The 16671-nt window shown below is 49.5% G+C and overlaps 6 protein-coding genes across 6 annotated transcripts; 3 read left to right on the forward strand and 3 right to left on the reverse strand.

The window, feature by feature from the left end:
• The first annotated feature begins 1407 nt into the window (after positions 1–1407).
• Positions 1408–5127, forward strand: EDB91DRAFT_1132694 (uncharacterized protein). The gene is made up of 4 exons (XM_041318701.1): positions 1408–1680; positions 1730–2302; positions 2367–3740; positions 3801–5127. Exons 2-4 carry the CDS (start codon positions 1840–1842, stop codon positions 4946–4948), a joined length of 2985 nt encoding a protein of 994 aa, XP_041177292.1. The 5' UTR covers positions 1408–1680; positions 1730–1839; the 3' UTR covers positions 4949–5127.
• Positions 5128–5603: 476 nt separating this feature from the next.
• On the reverse strand, positions 5604–6651 carry EDB91DRAFT_352069 (uncharacterized protein). The gene is made up of 2 exons (XM_041326970.1): positions 6451–6651; positions 5604–6398 (listed from the first exon to the last, which is right to left on the reverse strand). The coding sequence occupies exons 1-2, from the start codon at positions 6519–6521 to the stop codon at positions 5750–5752; spliced, it is 720 nt and encodes a 239-aa protein (XP_041177293.1). The 5' UTR covers positions 6522–6651; the 3' UTR covers positions 5604–5749.
• An 877-nt stretch (positions 6652–7528) lies between these two features.
• Positions 7529–9309, reverse strand: EDB91DRAFT_1132705 (FAD dependent oxidoreductase). Its single transcript, XM_041318702.1, has 4 exons — positions 9159–9309; positions 8275–9091; positions 8027–8243; positions 7529–7971 (listed from the first exon to the last, which is right to left on the reverse strand). Exons 1-4 carry the CDS (start codon positions 9208–9210, stop codon positions 7864–7866), a joined length of 1194 nt encoding a protein of 397 aa, XP_041177294.1. The 5' UTR covers positions 9211–9309; the 3' UTR covers positions 7529–7863.
• A 12-nt stretch (positions 9310–9321) lies between these two features.
• EDB91DRAFT_352090 (uncharacterized protein) lies at positions 9322–10841 on the forward strand. The gene is made up of 3 exons (XM_041326971.1): positions 9322–9598; positions 9648–9994; positions 10044–10841. The coding sequence occupies exons 1-3, from the start codon at positions 9433–9435 to the stop codon at positions 10803–10805; spliced, it is 1275 nt and encodes a 424-aa protein (XP_041177295.1). The 5' UTR covers positions 9322–9432; the 3' UTR covers positions 10806–10841.
• Positions 10842–12551: 1710 nt separating this feature from the next.
• EDB91DRAFT_352315 (uncharacterized protein) lies at positions 12552–13845 on the forward strand. Its single transcript, XM_041326972.1, has 4 exons — positions 12552–13023; positions 13075–13159; positions 13218–13538; positions 13595–13845. Exons 1-4 carry the CDS (start codon positions 12658–12660, stop codon positions 13663–13665), a joined length of 843 nt encoding a protein of 280 aa, XP_041177296.1. The 5' UTR covers positions 12552–12657; the 3' UTR covers positions 13666–13845.
• EDB91DRAFT_1132735 (NDE1, mitochondrial external NADH dehydrogenase) lies at positions 13754–16341 on the reverse strand. Its single transcript, XM_041318703.1, has 16 exons — positions 15978–16341; positions 15816–15846; positions 15736–15761; positions 15536–15686; positions 15399–15485; positions 15281–15352; positions 15136–15223; positions 14937–15009; positions 14853–14883; positions 14701–14794; positions 14523–14641; positions 14334–14451; positions 14168–14284; positions 14088–14112; positions 13897–13973; positions 13754–13849 (listed from the first exon to the last, which is right to left on the reverse strand). The coding sequence occupies exons 1-14, from the start codon at positions 16065–16067 to the stop codon at positions 14088–14090; spliced, it is 1122 nt and encodes a 373-aa protein (XP_041177297.1). The 5' UTR covers positions 16068–16341; the 3' UTR covers positions 13754–13849; positions 13897–13973.
• Between the last annotated feature and the right edge of the window lie 330 nt (positions 16342–16671).

The following is a 16671-nucleotide window of genomic DNA, read 5'->3' on the forward strand; positions in this document are numbered from 1 at the left end:
GTCCACAGCCTGACAGGACTTCGGAGAAGAAATTCACGATCAAAACATCCACCCGCGGTTGATGTTACCCATTGTCCCTGCAAGGTCACGATTCTTGTGGACAAGAGCTTGATCAAACGAGGCCTCCATGTACGATCGAATTGGAAAACAGTTACAAAGGCGTTGCTGTGATCACGTTTCGGTGATGTAGTGCTTGATCTTGTCGGTCCACGTAGCGATTAGATTAGATTAGATAAGGCGATTGAGCAAGCTCTTACCTGACATGTCTCGGGCCTAAGTATGTGACGAACCTGTTGCCGGAGGACGAACAAAGTCGACACTCGATTCCTATCAGGGCGAGTTTGAGGTGGCGTAAGACTCGCCGTCGACAAAGTTGCAGTCAGATTGTGTATAAAAATGTACTGCGGTGAAGTTCGCGATCACGCCAGTAAAATCGTAGTAGAGGGCTTCGTATGCTGTGCGTGTGTGGGATACTTGCTGCCCATGCGACATCCACAGAAGAGAAGTACATGGGTCTAGGATGGATCGTGGAACATAAGATATGTTCCATGGTCCGCCTGATTGCTGTCTAGTGTAGTCTCCAGGCCGCGGAAGATCGCAGGAAGGAGACAGGGTAATTGTTACCTAAACGTGGGAGCACGTCTTTATGTATCACCGCCAGGAGAGCCGCTGGCAGGCGGCAGATGGCAAGCAGTTCACCAGCCATCATCCTGTGCGTGGCCTACTGTCCGATGTCAACCAGCCAGGTCAAGTCATCGTGATTCGTTGTTGTCGAATGGGCACGATATCCGACGTTGGGCTATTCTGGGCTTTGGACTTGGTTGTTCGAGGCGTGTAGGAGAGCCATCAATTATTATATCTTCTATATCAAACATCGCGACTAGAAGTTGGGTGAATAACCGTGGCACAAGAAGTGAGCGTTGATGATCGGGAGATCGATCCCAAATAGCGGCTACCCTCAAGTGGGGAATAGCCAGGCCCGTGTGGTTTCCCAATACATGCTATGAGATTAAGAAGCGAGAGGGGTAACGTTAATAAGAACGTGGAAGAGGAAGAGAAGAGAGAAGGATGTCCGTAAGATAGTGGAAGAGGGTTAAAAAGCGAGAAACAAGATCAATCACGTCAGAGGTTTGTACAAACAATACCCACAGGATCCACTGGAGTGAGACATACAACGCGTCGCGTCGGTGGCTGCGGAAACAACATGCCTAAAACAGATTGTTGTCAGCGTATCTGTGGGCCCATGAACAATTCAAAAATGAATTTAGACCTGTCCCTCCTAGATTATTTTTTCTTGCGGAAGCAAAAATCGAAAAATGTACAAAAACGAATGAAGGAAGAGGGTCAAAATACATAAATTTAAACCTTATTTACCAGTCCATTACTCACCCACCTTCCTGGATTGTACACTTAGAGTGCCCTCCAGATTTCCAGCATCGAGAAATCACACTGGCGACGTCGTGGACCACGGTGGAATGTCATCCATTAAGAGGACTCACAGTTTCTTCCTGGGTTACAGCACATCCTGTTACACTCGAGCCTCAAGTAACGGGCTTTTCAACGAGGGAAAATGTTACGCATTGTACACTTGCATCAGATGCACGGCAGTGACCAGTCCAAGTCACCGACTTGGAGTCGGAAGTCATTCAGAGGTTCAAGTCGGTGAAGGGAGTACACAAGGTGATTATAACGGCACCTCGTAGTCTCGCACAGTCTGAATGAATTACAGGGTATCGGATTCCAACACACTGGCTCGATCAAAAATTAATGATTGAATAAGATATGCGGTCACTGTGAGTTGTGATATTGATAAGTTTGGCCGTGAACAGTCACGTGGTTATGAAACACGATCACATGACATGTGTTTTGAACGGAGGCAATGATGGCGACTTGGTTTTATCAAATGCCTTGAAGATGTCAACGACCACCCAAATCCTCTTCAACAGCCCGGCTCTAAATTCCCTCAAACGCGACCAACTTGTAAAATTATGCAAGATTCATAGCCTCAAAGCTAATGGCAAGAACAAGGATATTATTGAGCGCCTCCAGCTTCACGCACAAACACTACCGCCTGATGATCCTTTGAGCATCGCGACAAGGGGCGACACGAGTGAAGATGAAGAAGATGATATAGAGCAGGAAATGAAGAGCATAGAATCTATGATGGCCCGCCCGAGTGAGCAATGGGAGATTGTCATGGACAGCATCGCAGAAGTTGATGAAGATGCTGTGAGCACACTCAAAAACAACCGGGCGGGTAATGCCACACAAGCAGGAGAGTTTGGAACGAACGGAGGCAAAGGTATCTATCTTCCTAACTCATTTTTTGGTCGCTGTCCAAACGAAATCTCTAACTCGCTCTGTAGCAAGTGTGAGCTCCTCCCTCAAAGCCATAGCCACATCCCTTGGACTAAAACGCGGGAATGTATCTGCTGGAACAACCGCAACTACATCATCCAAATCTTCTCTCAATTCCACGCAAAGTGGCCAATCGCAGAGCACAGCTCCAACTGAGCCAGAGCCCGAAGTTGAGCCCGTCCCAGGACAGAACGCGCTTGCAGGTCTCCCAGCACCAGCCAATGCCCGTCTTAGTATATCTCAGGAGCCTGCAACGACTACAATTCGTCTAGTCGCCTCCAACGCACCCAGAAACTCATTGTTTTCCCCGCCAAGGCTAGATGCGTTCAAGACATCGTTTGATCTTGCGCCCCCTACACCCGGGGGGGTGGAAGGTGGCGGTATATGGCCACTCTCGCCCGGGGGTGCCCAATGCGAGCGCTTATACCCAGCCATTCCAACATTTTCTGCCTTTCAGCCCACAGATACTTCCGACATGGACATCGACGTCGATTTTCCCGGTTCTCTCCAGTCCACCACACCGGCGCGTACGAAGTTCAATACAGGCGCCACTCCAAAATCCGGTCAAAAGCCCTCTGACATCCCCAAAGACTTATTTTCACCAGCACCCAGGCTGACCCGTGCTCGGGAGCACATGGCTTCATTCCGCCCACAGCGTTCCCCCGAAAAGCCAAGTGGCGAGCTGGGCATACCCCGCTCCGAGCCTTTCATCTTCGGTTCTCCTAATCCTCAGCATCGTCTTTCAAACGCGCAATTCCGAAGTGCGGCACAAAGCGTGCTGGACGAAATGAACTCTCGCCTTGAAGCTGAGGGCGTCGCAGGCGTAGACATCGACGTTTTAAAACGCCGGCAACAGTCCATACCAGGACGGGACGACCCGCAGCAGGAGAAGAAAGCTAGTACGAGCACGCTATTCGACAAGGCGCACCAAGCACAGTTCGACAAGATGGACAGCATCACGAACCACTATGCTGCGCGACGCGGGCTGCCACCTAACGCAGAAGCTGTACCTGTCTTGGGCAAGCGAAAGAGTGTCGCCCCTGTCCCTATCGCTGGGAAGAAACGTCAATCGAGCATTGTGGTGAAGAAGGATCGCGTTCCATCCACTTCAAGTGTGAGGTTGCGCCCAGTTTCGAAGAAAGTCGTCCCAGGAGGGTTTGGCGATAATGATGACGATGATGACGGCGAAGAGGAGGATGACTGGGAGGATGATAGGCGGAAGTCTAAACGTATTCGTATCGATCCTGCTGAGGATGCAGAGAGGGAAAGGGAAGATGCGAAGAAGCTCAAGGAACGTGAAGCTATTCGTCGGAAGCTGGATGCCAACAAAGCCAAGCGGCGCAGTAGCATGGGTAGGCCAAGTATAGGCAAGGGTGTCGCCCGTAAGTCAGATCCTAATACTTCTCTTTGATTCATGTGATCGAATCAACTTCTGCCTACAGATCAACCTAAGCAAACCTCACGCTTCGGTTTCCTCTCCTCTGCAAAGAATCTCGTCACAAATGTCTGGAATCGTGGGGCAGCTGGGTCTAAGTCAAATGTCCCCGCCGCCAAGCCCGCACCCGCACCCCCGACCAAAACGGTGGCTCCGTCTATTTCCTCCAAACCAACCAAGGACCCTCCGAAAGCACAATCGACGACCAAGAAAACCTCGATCATCCCTGGCTCATCCGGCGCGCCACCCACCCTCAAAGAGCGTGTGCTATCGGTCAGCAACGGCAAACGCGTACCCTCCGGAAGCTCGCTTGCACCAGTAGCTGATTCGACGTCATCGCGCACATCGAAGTCGCCGATTCCTCTGCTCCCCGCTCCTGGGACGTCAAGTAGGATGTCCCATAGTAGAACTAACTCCGCTACCGGCGTTTCGTCACTCGGTGTTGCTTCGCGAACAAGTAACACAGGACATGTATCTTCCATGGGCACGAAAACTTCCCTCGTTGGCACGTTGAAAGGTACAATCGGTGGTACGGCTCGAGCGCGCAACTCTACGCTCATGGCGCCAACCGCATCATCACTAGCCAAGACCAGCAGAATGCCCGTGCCGTCGTTTTCCCCACTCCAGGTGAAGGACAAGGCAAAGGAGAAAGGAAAGGAACAAGATACAGCGGAACAGGTTGTGAATTCTCCGACGATCCCCCGAACCCAGAGCAAGATCTTCAGTCAGCCTTTGACACTCGTGAGCCCCACGTCGAAGCCTTCGGAGCCACAGATGTCCCTTGCAGCAGTCGCTGCAACGCTCGTCACTGTGAAGCCTCCGATTCCTCCGAAACCGAAGGTTATGCTCGGACGGCGGCCACGCATATCAAGGGGGAAGGTGATCGCAAAGCTGGCTTCCCAGCGCGAGGCTCAGCAGGCAGGCGCGAGCGCTATCCCAAAGCCACAAGTGGGTACATCGAGCTCCCGTGCGAGTGCCAGCGTGCCGAAGGTACGGTCTAGCATGGGTGCGAACGTCGGGAGGGGACGGCAGTCTCATAGTGTTGCCAGAGCGGGTGGGGATGTGCTGATGAGCGCGAAGAAGCGTACGAGGAGGAGTGAGTATGCAAGGAGGCGGAGTCGTGTGGATGGGGAGAAGATGGACTTGAATGGGTGAGCTGCGAGGTGTTTTTTGTGTTTCGTTTTGTTTTGGCTGTTTCTTGTTGTATCCATTTGATGAAAGTCTTCTGAGCTATCCAGTATCTGATCTTGTGTATTATACCTAATCACGCAGGAACATGATTTTATATATTGGCTTAAGCTGATGTGGTGCTTGGGTCCTATCTAACCCTGAATATTTAAGCAGGCTCGAATTAATTGCCATCATATTCAAATGTCTGTTTCGTTCTCCGAGCTCCAATTGATTTTCCAGACATGATCGTGTGCCAAGGAAAGGGATGTTAGCCGAAAAGTGGCGACCTTTCAATGGTCCAGCGCAAGTCCAGCACCAACTTGAAGCGCCATATGCACGTTCACTTCCTTTTGCAGGCTACCGAAGTCCGTATCGAATACGTGTGCTATCTATGTCCGATTGTCTGGGCGCTGGTGGTGTAACTACGTAGCAGATAAACGCAGATGACCTGGAGCCAATAAAATCCGGGCGGTGACCGATGACCGTACAAAGATTTGCAACATGATACGCACCTTGAGGTTCCCTTTGTGCTCACGTCGGCTGCCGTCACGAAAGGAAATTAATGATCATATACATGTAGGATATTAGTAACGATCGGATGCGGAGGAGACAGAACGTCAGAGAAAAGAATTAGCAAATCGATTGCAATGCGTGAGTAGGGTATTACGATGTAAGCAGTGCAGATGTAATCATGATCCTCGTTCAGCAAAGTGTCGTATAAAGGCCGTTTTAGCAAGATGAGCAAAGCGGAATGAAAGGAAGACGTCAAAGGGGATACGTGTCCGCTCATATCGGGAGCGATAGGATATTACCCGCCGTGTTGCGCTGTCGGATTCGCCGTGCTTCTACTGTGACATTCCATGCTGTCTGTGCCAGCTCGATGAAATGCGAGTCCCGTGGCCCTAAAGAGAGTATATTCTTCCATAGTCCTTGATTAAATATTTTGTGCTCTCGGAACTGGTCGTCGCTGCATAGCGTTGCCATGAGGTTGGCCATGGTAGAAGAGGCGGGGAATTCTCCTATTACTTCAGCAGGCAGGAGGCGGCAGCACAGCAAGTCGGATCGTGTTTCAAGCCCAAGTCCGAAGAGGAGGAGTAGAGGGATAGACGGAGCATGCGGGACAAGCAGTGGGATGACGGGAAGTGTCACGAATTGCCCCTCGGTATGTTCAGGGCTATGTGGGACTGGAAAAGTAGATCCAGGTGGGCTGGGTGGGATTACTTTGGAGCGAAAACCGCGAGTGAAGAGGTCAACACGAATAGGTACCAAGAGAGGCTGATAAGATGGACCCCATTCGCTCTCTGGGATGTCAAAGACGGCGAGAACATGTGAGGGCATGTGAGCATCCCGTTTGACACGCATGTCCAAGGTTGTCGGAATGTCGGATGCCGGTTCTAATGTTGCCTTTGCAACGTTGAAACGAGAACAAAGAAGCCTGTACAAATGCGTCAGTGAGTGTCAGCTGATGTCTGTAGCGTAGAACATACTCAAGGGGATCAGAGTCTTCTGCCAAGATATATTGTTTTGAAGGTAGTAAACTCTGCCGGCTGCCACTCATCTTTGAAAGCTTGTAAGGGAAGGTGATACCCAATGTCGAGGGTGCGTGTGCGATGAAAGAACGTCGTGTGATATGAAAGAACGTCGAGGAGGCTTTGGATGATCTTTGAAGCGTGGATGAAGTTCGTCAGATTCCAGACTCTGGGTAATTGAACGCGGTTAGTGTATATTTCCAAAAAATTTCAAGTCAATGACATATTCCACAGCCTAAGCGGATATAGTCGGAAAACCGGAGGATTAAACATACCGTGCGTGTGTTTTTGTAGTTTGATGCACTACGATTTAGTGACAGTGCGACACGATACGTGACTAGGGATCAGGATATCGTCAAAGAGGGAGTCAAAGGGAAGTGACCATGACCAGTGACTAGCCAAAGAAGAGAGACAAACTTGTGAGAATCCTAGACGATGAGAGCGGGAAGAAGCTGCGAAATTTACTTGCTCACTTGACGCTCGTCCCGTTTTAGTGTGACCGATATAATCACTGACAAGCCACGAGGCTGATATGTTGTCCTTTGAACCTGGACGTAAATTCGGGTCAACCGATTTAGATTCAATGGTTCTGTGTAGCAACGTTAATACCGCATCAGATATTTATGAGAAATGACTTGAAATGACTCGGAGAATAACAAACTGACCGAGAGAACTCACCAGTCACTCAGCTGGACGGTCTACTTGATCGAAGCTCAAGAAGTCGCACCTTGTAAGGTACTATCCAAATAAGGCAACACCGTCTATAAGTAACAACAATACAAAACAAACAAAGTTGTCGGTGAATTTAGGCACGTCATCATAAGGCGGCGGCCTAGCAGACTCTTCCCTTTGTTCAAAAGTAGCCATTGGGAATTGCGCCGAGTAGAACCAGTTATCAATTAATTACTGACGTGTCAATTTCTCATGGAAACGCGAACTCGGCTCCTCGTCCGGTGCTACGCATGCTCGAGACTTGTCAAACATAGTATCTCACAGGATAGGGGCCTTGTTTCGTCGGATGCCCTGATGGGCTGACTCGGTCACCCGAGAACCGCTTTGTCCCCGCTTTGTACTAACCATTTAAGGCGCCAATCTCTTCCAAACAAAAATTACGAGCCATTTACGTTGTCTCGTTGCACCATGACTCAGTACTGAAGTCTGTATGACTCTTCCCAGAAATATATTCATCCATCATATCAGGGTGTCGCCTATTTCGCTTCAAAACAATTATCGCTCTCTGATACGGCGTCCGACCTATTTAACATTAAAAGAACAGCGTGTCGCTCCATGATTCTTCAAGGAAGCTATTCATTACGGCTCCGAATAGTACATACCTCGATTGCACGATAGAATTCTCGTTACTGGATTCTCCTACAAGAACCTCGACGGTGCCAATCGCGCCAGACTCCGCGTACGCACCTCTCCTCCCATGATGAGTCCCGCGATTACCTTGGCTGTCCCAGGTGCATTGCAAATGCCCTTTGAAAATTACCAGATAAGCTCTTCCAAATCTTACGCAAGGTGCTTCACCTACCCAGCAGGTATGACCAGTTGCAATATATAGACCCTTGGCAATTTTGTCTGCTTCTCCGATGATGGGCCCCCCGCCAGTACGTACCACTGGCAAAAAGCACGCCTGGCGCTTATCGACTGTTCCCTCTCTCAGCTCAAGGGAGATGCTGGCAACATGGTTTGTGATACTCTGACAGGCCGCTAGATCGACTTCGACGTCATCCACGTTGCCGGGTAAACTCGGAGTCATCTCCTGGACCACAGGCGTACACTTCGTTGTCTGGGCGCGCGTATATTTCAGGAGAGACAACGTGAGATTGAGGGAGTAGAATTTCCGTGAATAACACGTAGGGCGATATCGTGACGCCAGCCTTGGGACGGATAGTAACGCTATGAGCGCGCGTGGCTGCAATCGGAAGGGACGGTATAATGGATGGCGACCATGCTCCAGCCGATAATACTACATGCGTTGCTGGGAGAGTTTCAATGCGGCTAGGGTCAGAACGATCTCTATAAGTGACGCCTGTGACATGACGGTCGACCCGCTCAACAGAGATGGCAGTTCCGTTCACCAATTGAACGCCTTTCTCCTTCGCAAGGTCAAGCATGCTTGTGGTGAATAAATATGGATGAACCTGTGCTGTTCCGTCTGGACCAGACATTGGGTTGTACGACGTGGTTAGTTCCTCCTTGACCCAAGTCAAGTCGTCAGGCATCCCCTTGTCCGCCCTGCTTGTCGATGCAGTAGCCTCAAGACCAAGTGTCTTCTCCAAACTCTTTCGATTCCCTCCCTTCCCAACACCAGTTCCACTCTCGGCAAGCGCTTCTCCCTCCCCCTCCCAACTGCCGCAGCCAACGAATCTCCAGCCCCATCTTTCGGCACCGTTATGCTCTTCAGCGAGCTTAACATGCTCGGGAAAGGATATATCTACGATTTCACGGGGATATGCCCATTTGGCAATCAATCCACCAGCCTTTCCAGAAGCTCCTTGCGCAACCCCGTTCGCCGAGGCTTCCAAAACGATAATGTTCGTTGTCGAGGGGGAATATGATGGGTGCCTGGACAAGTAGTAAGCGATACTGCATCCTATCGAGAAGACAGTCAGTGAGGGTGAGAGATAAGCGGTTATGGACCATTAGTACTGTATACATACCAATGATTCCGCCGCCGATGATAACAATGTTACGTTGTGCCGCCTGCTCCATCCTTCTGATAATGTTAAGAAATGTGGTCAGTCCACGTCGGCCTTAGATCTAGAGTCACAATGTCAGTGGACTTCGAGTGAACAATATGGTTCCGGGACAACCAGTGGTTCCGAGCGGTCCGATCTGGTGTCTTGAATTCGTTCCCACACATCTCTCCTCTCATCTTGCTTCAATCTTACTTTATCTGCTGCTTGTGTGTTCTTGGACCCGGACGCGATTATCATGGGCTCTTCCCTTAGACTGACGGTACACAACTACTCCAATGATGAAGGACCAACTTCGTCACACTCTGATGAAACACTGGAGCTTGGACGCGACCTAGCTCATGCAGCCTCTTCAAATATCGGATGGAAACAACCGGTTGTCTCATTCAACACACGGCTGTTCGGTAGGTTGTTCGTAACCTAGTAGCTCGCTCTCTTATGAACTGTCAGCAGAACTGAGGCATGACAGACTATACCAGTTCAGTGTGAGCCCACCGCGAGTACCGTCGGCGCATCGAACACATGTTCTCAAAGACTGGGGAGTTCCTCCTTCTCCAAGCGACGATGAAGAATTTGTGCTCGAAGCCCTCGAGGAGTTTATACACGTAAAGCCTGAAGCTCGCCGCGCTCGTCCTACCCTGAAGCGCTCTGCACCGCCGGATTTGCGCACAGACCTTCGTGATACACAATCACGAGACGTTGCGCATTATAGGGCATCCTCAACAAATGAACTGTCTATAGAACCCCCTAGGAAGCGCTTCAGACATGATGAAGCCTGCATTGCAAACTTGATCCCCCAGGTCTTGAGGATTCGCTCAGTTTATCTTCACTTCTGCTTACAATTTGCAGCCTCATTTTGTCGCAGGTCCTAGTGCTGGTTTTCCGGGGTTGGATAGGGAGCACCTTCGGCCTTACAGAAAGGCCCCGGCATATATGATAGCCCCGTATGATAATTTTGAGTTGGCTAAGCTCTTCATGCACAGTCCTTACAATAGGGCGGCTTGGCTTATTCCTATACGCGGAAGGTTACCGTGGGACGGTGCCGCTTGGGCCACTATCACAGAGCCTGTACAAGCTCCACAAAGAGGCGATACCCCTCAGCTTCCCTCTGGACCCGCAACCCAATTCGACGGAACCACGCTAATTACTTGGACTCGGCACTCGATCGTGGACTTCTGGAAGTTCATGATATCCATACAGCAAGCCAAGAATCTCGGGCCCATCTCACTTTCCTTCCATGCCGCACCGTCGGGTGTCCCATTTACATTTACGTCGAGCATAAATAGATTCGACTTAACGGCTAGACGTAGCAACCGACCCGTTCAGCCTGCACAGTCGAAGGCATCCGTTGACCCTTCCGATGACATTTCAGATCAGATCCGTCATGCACAACTGGAATCAACAGACTTTATCAAGGTGTATCATGATGCCAAGTACTCGCTATATCTCCGAAATATTCTGGACGCCTACCGGTACATTCCCGAAGCAACCACGTCAGAGGGACACCCAAACAACTGTGAAACAGCGGGATCCACGACAAAGATCAGAATGCTGAAAGGAGCACAACTCGTAGTAGTCGATAACCTGTCCAGAGCTGTTCTTAGGATCTGATGCACCGTGTTGAAGAGGTCCTTGTCACTCCACGCTACTCGATATAGGACCCCCTGATTGCCTCACGATAGTCAAGGGATGATGCATATGCTGTAACCGATCCACTGGCAATCATACCTCTTACAGTACGCTTTACGTTTCGAGCGCTGAGAACCACTTGCTGATCCTCTTGCTACAGGTATGTATGGCATGCTGTTACATACTTGCCTGTAGAGGTTCGCCGTGCGACAACACCTTCATCCGGGGATGATGTGTTAGGCCAGGGCTGGGAAATTTTCGGAGCGTCACTCTTCCATTCAAATGTCCGAAGGCTCTCGCCGTTCCCTTCCCTTCCATCGTTCCAATTATCGCCTGTCGCCGCATTTTTTGTCATGCAATGTCGGCCTCACCTCCTGACGATGGCCAGACGCTGTCCCGGGCTGCACAGCGCCGAAACGAGACCATGGGACCAAACACGGACCGTCACGGTATTCCCCTCACCACTTAGTACTGGTGATATAATTCGTCGTGAGCATCTGCAAACAAGTTTGAGTGAGATTTGAACGAGATGGGAAAAAATAAATACGGCGGCCCGAGCCATGGTCACCGGAGGCTGCTTATTCCCTTCCTATATTCTCATAGCGCAAACCTTATCACTCTCCTTCAACTCAGAGTGACGGACATCGAGCATAGAGCCAACCTTGTCGCTCTTCTTTGACTTCTTCGATTCTTCGAATCAAGTCAAGACACGCCAGGGTAACGAGAGATTGCGGGCGGTCATGGAGAAATGACCGGGTAGAGAGGGGCAGCGGGAGGTCGGGATTGAACAATGTAGGCAACCGAAGACTGGGGCAGGCCGTGGCACTCCCAGGTCAGTGAAGGGTGGTGAAGGGTCTAGGTTGGGTGCGTTTGATATGCCAGGATAGCAGAAGGTTTAAGGAAGTTGTCCTGGGGCGCTGGAGGTTGCGAATGGGTGCGGACTCCGGGGACCTGCGGAGGGCTACGCCAGACCTGCAGCAGGATGTTGGAGGTCGTGGCCAACAGCGGTGTCTACCATAGAGCTAAGAGCACTGCTCCACCAGACAATAGACGAGGATTTTTTTTTAAAAAAAGGATAGTGTCTGAGTGCTGAGTATACGTCTTAACTCTTAAACTTGAAGCTTGAGTGATAGTCACGGTCATCATGTAACTTACTGAATAGAACAGTGACATAACGATTTTTCCAAAAGTAACCTGATACGTCTCGGCAACGGTACTCATATCTTCTGAACGCGCCGACGACATTACAGTACTACATAGTACTCACTACCACGGGGTGGCGATTGGGGTAAGGAAGAACGCGAGGCTACTCTTCAACACGATCACCTTGTCGTACTAATGTGTACGTATGAGAATCCTCAGCATGAGGACTTGGTTTTGGGGATGTCCTCCCTGGCAACCACACCCCGTGCAGAACATCTCCAGGCTAAGCAGCCGGCAAGGTGAGAATTGCAATTTACACCATGAACAGTATTACATATTTGAAACTATAGCCTTGAAAAAACACAGCTGTTTGGCACTGGCACTTGAGCCCTTGACTGCCAAAATGGACTTAGCAAAGGAAGCTCCTCCTAGGGCAATGATCCCCGGGAACAGCCTATGTATGCCCTCACAGGCTTGACAACGAATACCATAACGTAAACGGCCCTGCGTTACCGGGCAAAGATTATGATGGCACGAGGGGACCACGCTGTGGCCTTCTCTTCCCCACAGGCGCTCTCCTGTCTTATCAAACGGTATATAAACTCGCGTCCTGTCCCTGTTCGTTTCCGCGATCGATCATCAACACCAGCAAACCACCTTTTCGTTTCCTGCAGCATCACATTCTGCGCAGATGCATGACCCCTCACCAGCGTTCGCAGCTGAGAACAAACAACGCCACATTTCCTCTATTCTCGAACCCAACATGCAGAAAGTGGTCGCCACTGCTGCAGTTCGAGTCTACAACGCGCCTTTCAATAATCCCCATTTAAACTGGAGCTACTCTAAGCTCAAAGGAATCGTAGTCTTCGGACGTGATCGAGACGCACCCCATGGCACGTCTCCCCCCAAGCGAGGCGGTCATGGCTTGCGTCTCAAGGAAAAATACTGGTTTCGCCTCGTTGACACGAAGACCGACCGTGTGGTTTGGACGTTCTACATTCCCGAGGTCTTCGAGTACACGAGAGACAAGCCTTTCTTTCACTATTTCTCTGGAACAGTACGTCCATTATGTTTTATTGCATCGCAGCGTAACCGAATTCTGCGTCAGAGTCGCATGTTCGGACTTTGCTTCGACGAAGACGAGGAAGCAAATGTCTTCTACAAAAAAGTCTCGGATCGGACGCGACACCACTGTAAGTTTCCGCTCGGCCATGCTGCCACGCTGTATGTAACTCACAACACGTGTTTCAGTCTTCCAGCCCTTCCTCTTCAAATCCGTCAAAAAGAACAAGAAAGAGAAGCAGAAGGTGCCCCAATCTTCTCCAGTGAGCCCTCGGATAATCTCCAGCCCCGCACCCCACTCCTTTGTCCATGTGGCACATGTCGGAATCTCCACTAGAGGCATCATCGAATCTTCCAGGAATATCGAACCCACCTGGTCGAGACTGATTGCGGACCTTCAGGGTTGTGGGATCGCGCCGGAAATCGTCCAAGATAACAAGGATTTTGTGGAAGGGTTTCTTACCGGTGCTAAGTCAATGACGGAGAAATCAGCAGCTGTGCAGCACCAGCGTGAGTCCTAAAGCCCTCGTTTTTGCTGAATATTGCTGATGTTGAACCCTGTGTAGCAACACCAACTTCCCCAGCGCCACCCGAAAAGAAGCGCAAAATCCGAAGAAAAACTGTCACCATTCTTTAACGCGTCTTTCTGTTCCGTTCTAGTAATGTGTACAATCTTTAGTCTTTCCTATCATACTAATGCTTTTGAATGATGTCTATCGCATACATATGCGTTATTTCTTGTTTTACATTGATTGCATATTATGGCACTGTAATGATAAACATAACAACATGAATTCTAAAGATCTCTAAGTCTGTACAGTCTGATATTAAGTCAGCACAAGGTAGCCACTACGACAAGATTCCTCACCTATGAGTGTGAAATGAGTGTGGTGTAGTGGCGCAGCGACAAAAATCAGAAGCGCGTCAGATCACGGCCGAAAATCCCTGTATTAGTATTAGCATCATATCACCGGAGTACACGGACAAGAACACACAATTTAGGAACCTGTACAGGAAGTCGATGAGATCATTGAATTGCTGATCAGAATGATGCAGAACTCACCAATATGTGGGCACCAGAATCCTAACCAGTATACATCAGAGGCCTGATAGTCATCTGTGGAAATAGAAGCACGCACTTGTTCCTAATACTAAGAGTCATGGTGAAATATGCGGAACGCCATAGAAGCCACGCCAAGCGACCGGTCTCCTTAGTTTTGACAGTATCAGCACTCGACCGATCATAGATTGCTTTCCTGTACAGCCGAATCAGAAATGTTCGGATTCTGATGGACCGCCACGCACCAGTCTCCCAAGTAAGCCAAGCTCCCTTTATTATGAAACTCAAAGGGTTTTGTGTGCTCCTGATCTTTGACTATCTTGTTCAGCTTTTGCGCCAGGTATCTGCCTTTCTGATTCGCGACTGTAAATAGGCGTTGTCAGGATGATAAGCCCGCAGCCCATGGGCGCTTAATAGGGTATGGGCAGACAAACCTTGTGCGGTCGCAGGGAGGATCTGGCCTTTGATGTTTGCAGCGTCACCGATAGCCCAAACATATGGATCAACGTGGCCCTCCTTTGTGATGACGTTAAGGTTTTGGTCAGTGAAAAGGCTAGAGACAGCCACATGCGTCAGCCCGAACGTCTCGGCTAATCAAGTAGGATCACAGACCCTTGTGTCTTGTCATGTTTCTCAAGAGAATCGATTGACTGGATAAGCGGATTAGGGGCTAATCCAGTACTCCAGACAAGAAGACCAAATGGAACTACAGCAGCTGTGTGAGCAAGACTTGGACTAAAATATTGGGGGCATTGACTGCGGACCTTCTCCTTGTTCTTTAACGAACATGCGATCCTGCATAACAATCAGCATCAAGATTTAGAATAACAATACAGCGTTATTCGAACCTTCTCAACACGTTCCACATGGTGTCTTGTTTTGATGCTAATACCATCTCTCCGGAACTTGTCTTCAGCATAGCTGTTTATTGACCGAATATCATCAGAGATGTCGGAGAAGAAACACAGGCGACCTACACTCCCAGGGACTTGTCAAAATTGCCAAGGATGTTTGGTGCCACGTCGTAGAGCGTGATTTTAGCCATACGCTGCGAGCGAAGGATAGTGCCTCTCTATCTCAGCATGCAGCAAATCGTGCAACTCTGCCGAGAACTCGACACCAGTGGGTCCACCACCTATAAAGTGTTGTATTAACACAAGGATAAAAATGTCACCAGAGATCAGATGCTTACCGACTATGCAGAAATTGAGTAAGTTTCGGCGTTGGATATCAGAGAGGACAGGTTGATTGGCCTGCTCGAAACCTACGCAGGGTAAGCAATGTTTATGAAAACTGGTAAATACACTTACAATCTATGATACGCGTCCTGATTGCTCGAGCGTCTCGCACGTCTTTAAGGAAATGCGCATGTTCTTTGACGCCAGGCACGTTGAACGCTATCATTAATTTCGTTAGAAATTGTAGTGTATCACGACTGTTTACGTACTCTGCGAGTAGGCGCCGACAGCAATCACCAACTTGTCATAACGTAAGGTGAACGGAGTGCCCGTAGTCGGGTATGAACTCTCTGTTGTGGCTGTCTCTACGACAGGGGCAGAGGTAGCTCGTCCAAATTCCAAAGCAGGTGTGGCAGGCATCTGAAATACCTTGCTTAGTGTGACCATTGACTTTCGAATGAGTACGTACACATTTCAGGGTCTTTTGCTTGAAGTCTGGGGAGACTAAAAGTCAGGTGTCTGCGACAGTTAAAGAACGCAAGAACAGACCGATCGAGTCACACCAGGCCTGATAGCAAGCCTAAAAGACAAACATACATTAGCACACGGTTCAAGACATAACTAGGTTTGACTTACCACTTGTGGAGAAAACCTCCGAACCTGTCATCAAGATTAATGAGAACATTGTCACGGAAGTGTAATATGACATACCGGTTCAACCGCACAACGAAATTCGAGGGTACCAACAGCACAACTAGCAAGCAAAGGCGTAAAATTGAAAGCATTGGTTGGTGAGACCATCGTGACATCTGCAAAAAGGGGTTATCAACATCACCATTCGCTCGAACGCAGTCAGAGACTAACTCCAACGCTTCTTATCGACATCTCTCAAAATCTCATAGCCTCCCCAGCCTGAACCCAATATGACCAGACGTTGTTTACTCCGCGGTGCAGAGGAAGTAAACGTTCGTCCTGCGGCGACCGACAGTCTTGCCGGGTGAGGTTGCATACGACCACATACAACACTCAAGCGCGCCTTGAACATGGCCTAGAGGAAACGAAGACAAGAAAAATGCTGTAATTCAACAATCAGCTTTTAAAATTTAAATACTTGATGGATTACTTGATAACGAGAGGGTAGTGGCGTCATTTGACTGGACCCATTTTTTCAATTATATCGGGTCATGTCGGGAGGAGAATTAGCGCCTTAACCTGCTTATTCCTTCGATCGCAAAAGCGAAAACCACCAGCGTAATAGTTCTGGGCGACGTTCCGTGGAATTGAGTAAGTGCTGGCGACCTCAGATAACATCTGACTGGTCTGGAAGTAGTAGCACGGCAAAATTGCGGCGCATAAATAGACGCCTCGTGACGTCATGTATGTCGCCTTACAGGGGCCTTTCTCG

Source organism: Suillus paluster (genome assembly GCF_016628075.1).
Source record: "Suillus paluster strain FC165 chromosome Unknown EDB91scaffold_25, whole genome shotgun sequence".
NCBI classification, from domain to species: domain Eukaryota; kingdom Fungi; phylum Basidiomycota; class Agaricomycetes; order Boletales; family Suillaceae; genus Suillus; species Suillus paluster.

Excerpts from the sequence above, each read along its gene's own strand:
- EDB91DRAFT_1132694 (XM_041318701.1), top strand. The coding sequence starts at position 1,840 with ATGAAACACGATCACATGACATGTGTTTTGAACGGAGGCAATGATGGC. Across the intron at positions 2,303-2,366 it reads TGGAACGAACGGAGGCAAAG|CAAGTGTGAGCTCCTCCCTC; the intron begins GTATCTATCTTC and ends CTCGCTCTGTAG. Across the intron at positions 3,741-3,800 it reads TATAGGCAAGGGTGTCGCCC|ATCAACCTAAGCAAACCTCA; the intron begins GTAAGTCAGATC and ends TTCTGCCTACAG.
- EDB91DRAFT_352069 (XM_041326970.1), bottom strand. The coding sequence starts at position 6,521 with ATGAGTGGCAGCCGGCAGAGTTTACTACCTTCAAAACAATATATCTTG. Across the intron at positions 6,399-6,450 it reads GAAGACTCTGATCCCCTTGA|GCTTCTTTGTTCTCGTTTCA; the intron begins GTATGTTCTACG and ends GCATTTGTACAG.
- EDB91DRAFT_1132705 (XM_041318702.1), bottom strand. The coding sequence starts at position 9,210 with ATGGAGCAGGCGGCACAACGTAACATTGTTATCATCGGCGGCGGAATC. Across the intron at positions 9,092-9,158 it reads CATCGGCGGCGGAATCATTG|GATGCAGTATCGCTTACTAC; the intron begins GTATGTATACAG and ends TCTTCTCGATAG. Across the intron at positions 7,972-8,026 it reads CAACTGGTCATACCTGCTGG|GGCATTTGCAATGCACCTGG; the intron begins GTAGGTGAAGCA and ends TAATTTTCAAAG.
- EDB91DRAFT_352090 (XM_041326971.1), top strand. The coding sequence starts at position 9,433 with ATGGGCTCTTCCCTTAGACTGACGGTACACAACTACTCCAATGATGAA. Across the intron at positions 9,599-9,647 it reads ATTCAACACACGGCTGTTCG|AACTGAGGCATGACAGACTA; the intron begins GTAGGTTGTTCG and ends AACTGTCAGCAG. Across the intron at positions 9,995-10,043 it reads TTGCAAACTTGATCCCCCAG|CCTCATTTTGTCGCAGGTCC; the intron begins GTCTTGAGGATT and ends TACAATTTGCAG.
- EDB91DRAFT_352315 (XM_041326972.1), top strand. The coding sequence starts at position 12,658 with ATGCATGACCCCTCACCAGCGTTCGCAGCTGAGAACAAACAACGCCAC. Across the intron at positions 13,024-13,074 it reads TTCACTATTTCTCTGGAACA|AGTCGCATGTTCGGACTTTG; the intron begins GTACGTCCATTA and ends ATTCTGCGTCAG. Across the intron at positions 13,160-13,217 it reads GGATCGGACGCGACACCACT|TCTTCCAGCCCTTCCTCTTC; the intron begins GTAAGTTTCCGC and ends CACGTGTTTCAG.
- EDB91DRAFT_1132735 (XM_041318703.1), bottom strand. The coding sequence starts at position 16,067 with ATGGTCTCACCAACCAATGCTTTCAATTTTACGCCTTTGCTTGCTAGT. Across the intron at positions 14,884-14,936 it reads ATGTGGAACGTGTTGAGAAG|GATCGCATGTTCGTTAAAGA; the intron begins GTTCGAATAACG and ends ATTGTTATGCAG. Across the intron at positions 14,452-14,522 it reads CCTCCCTGCGACCGCACAAG|TCGCGAATCAGAAAGGCAGA; the intron begins GTTTGTCTGCCC and ends GCCTATTTACAG.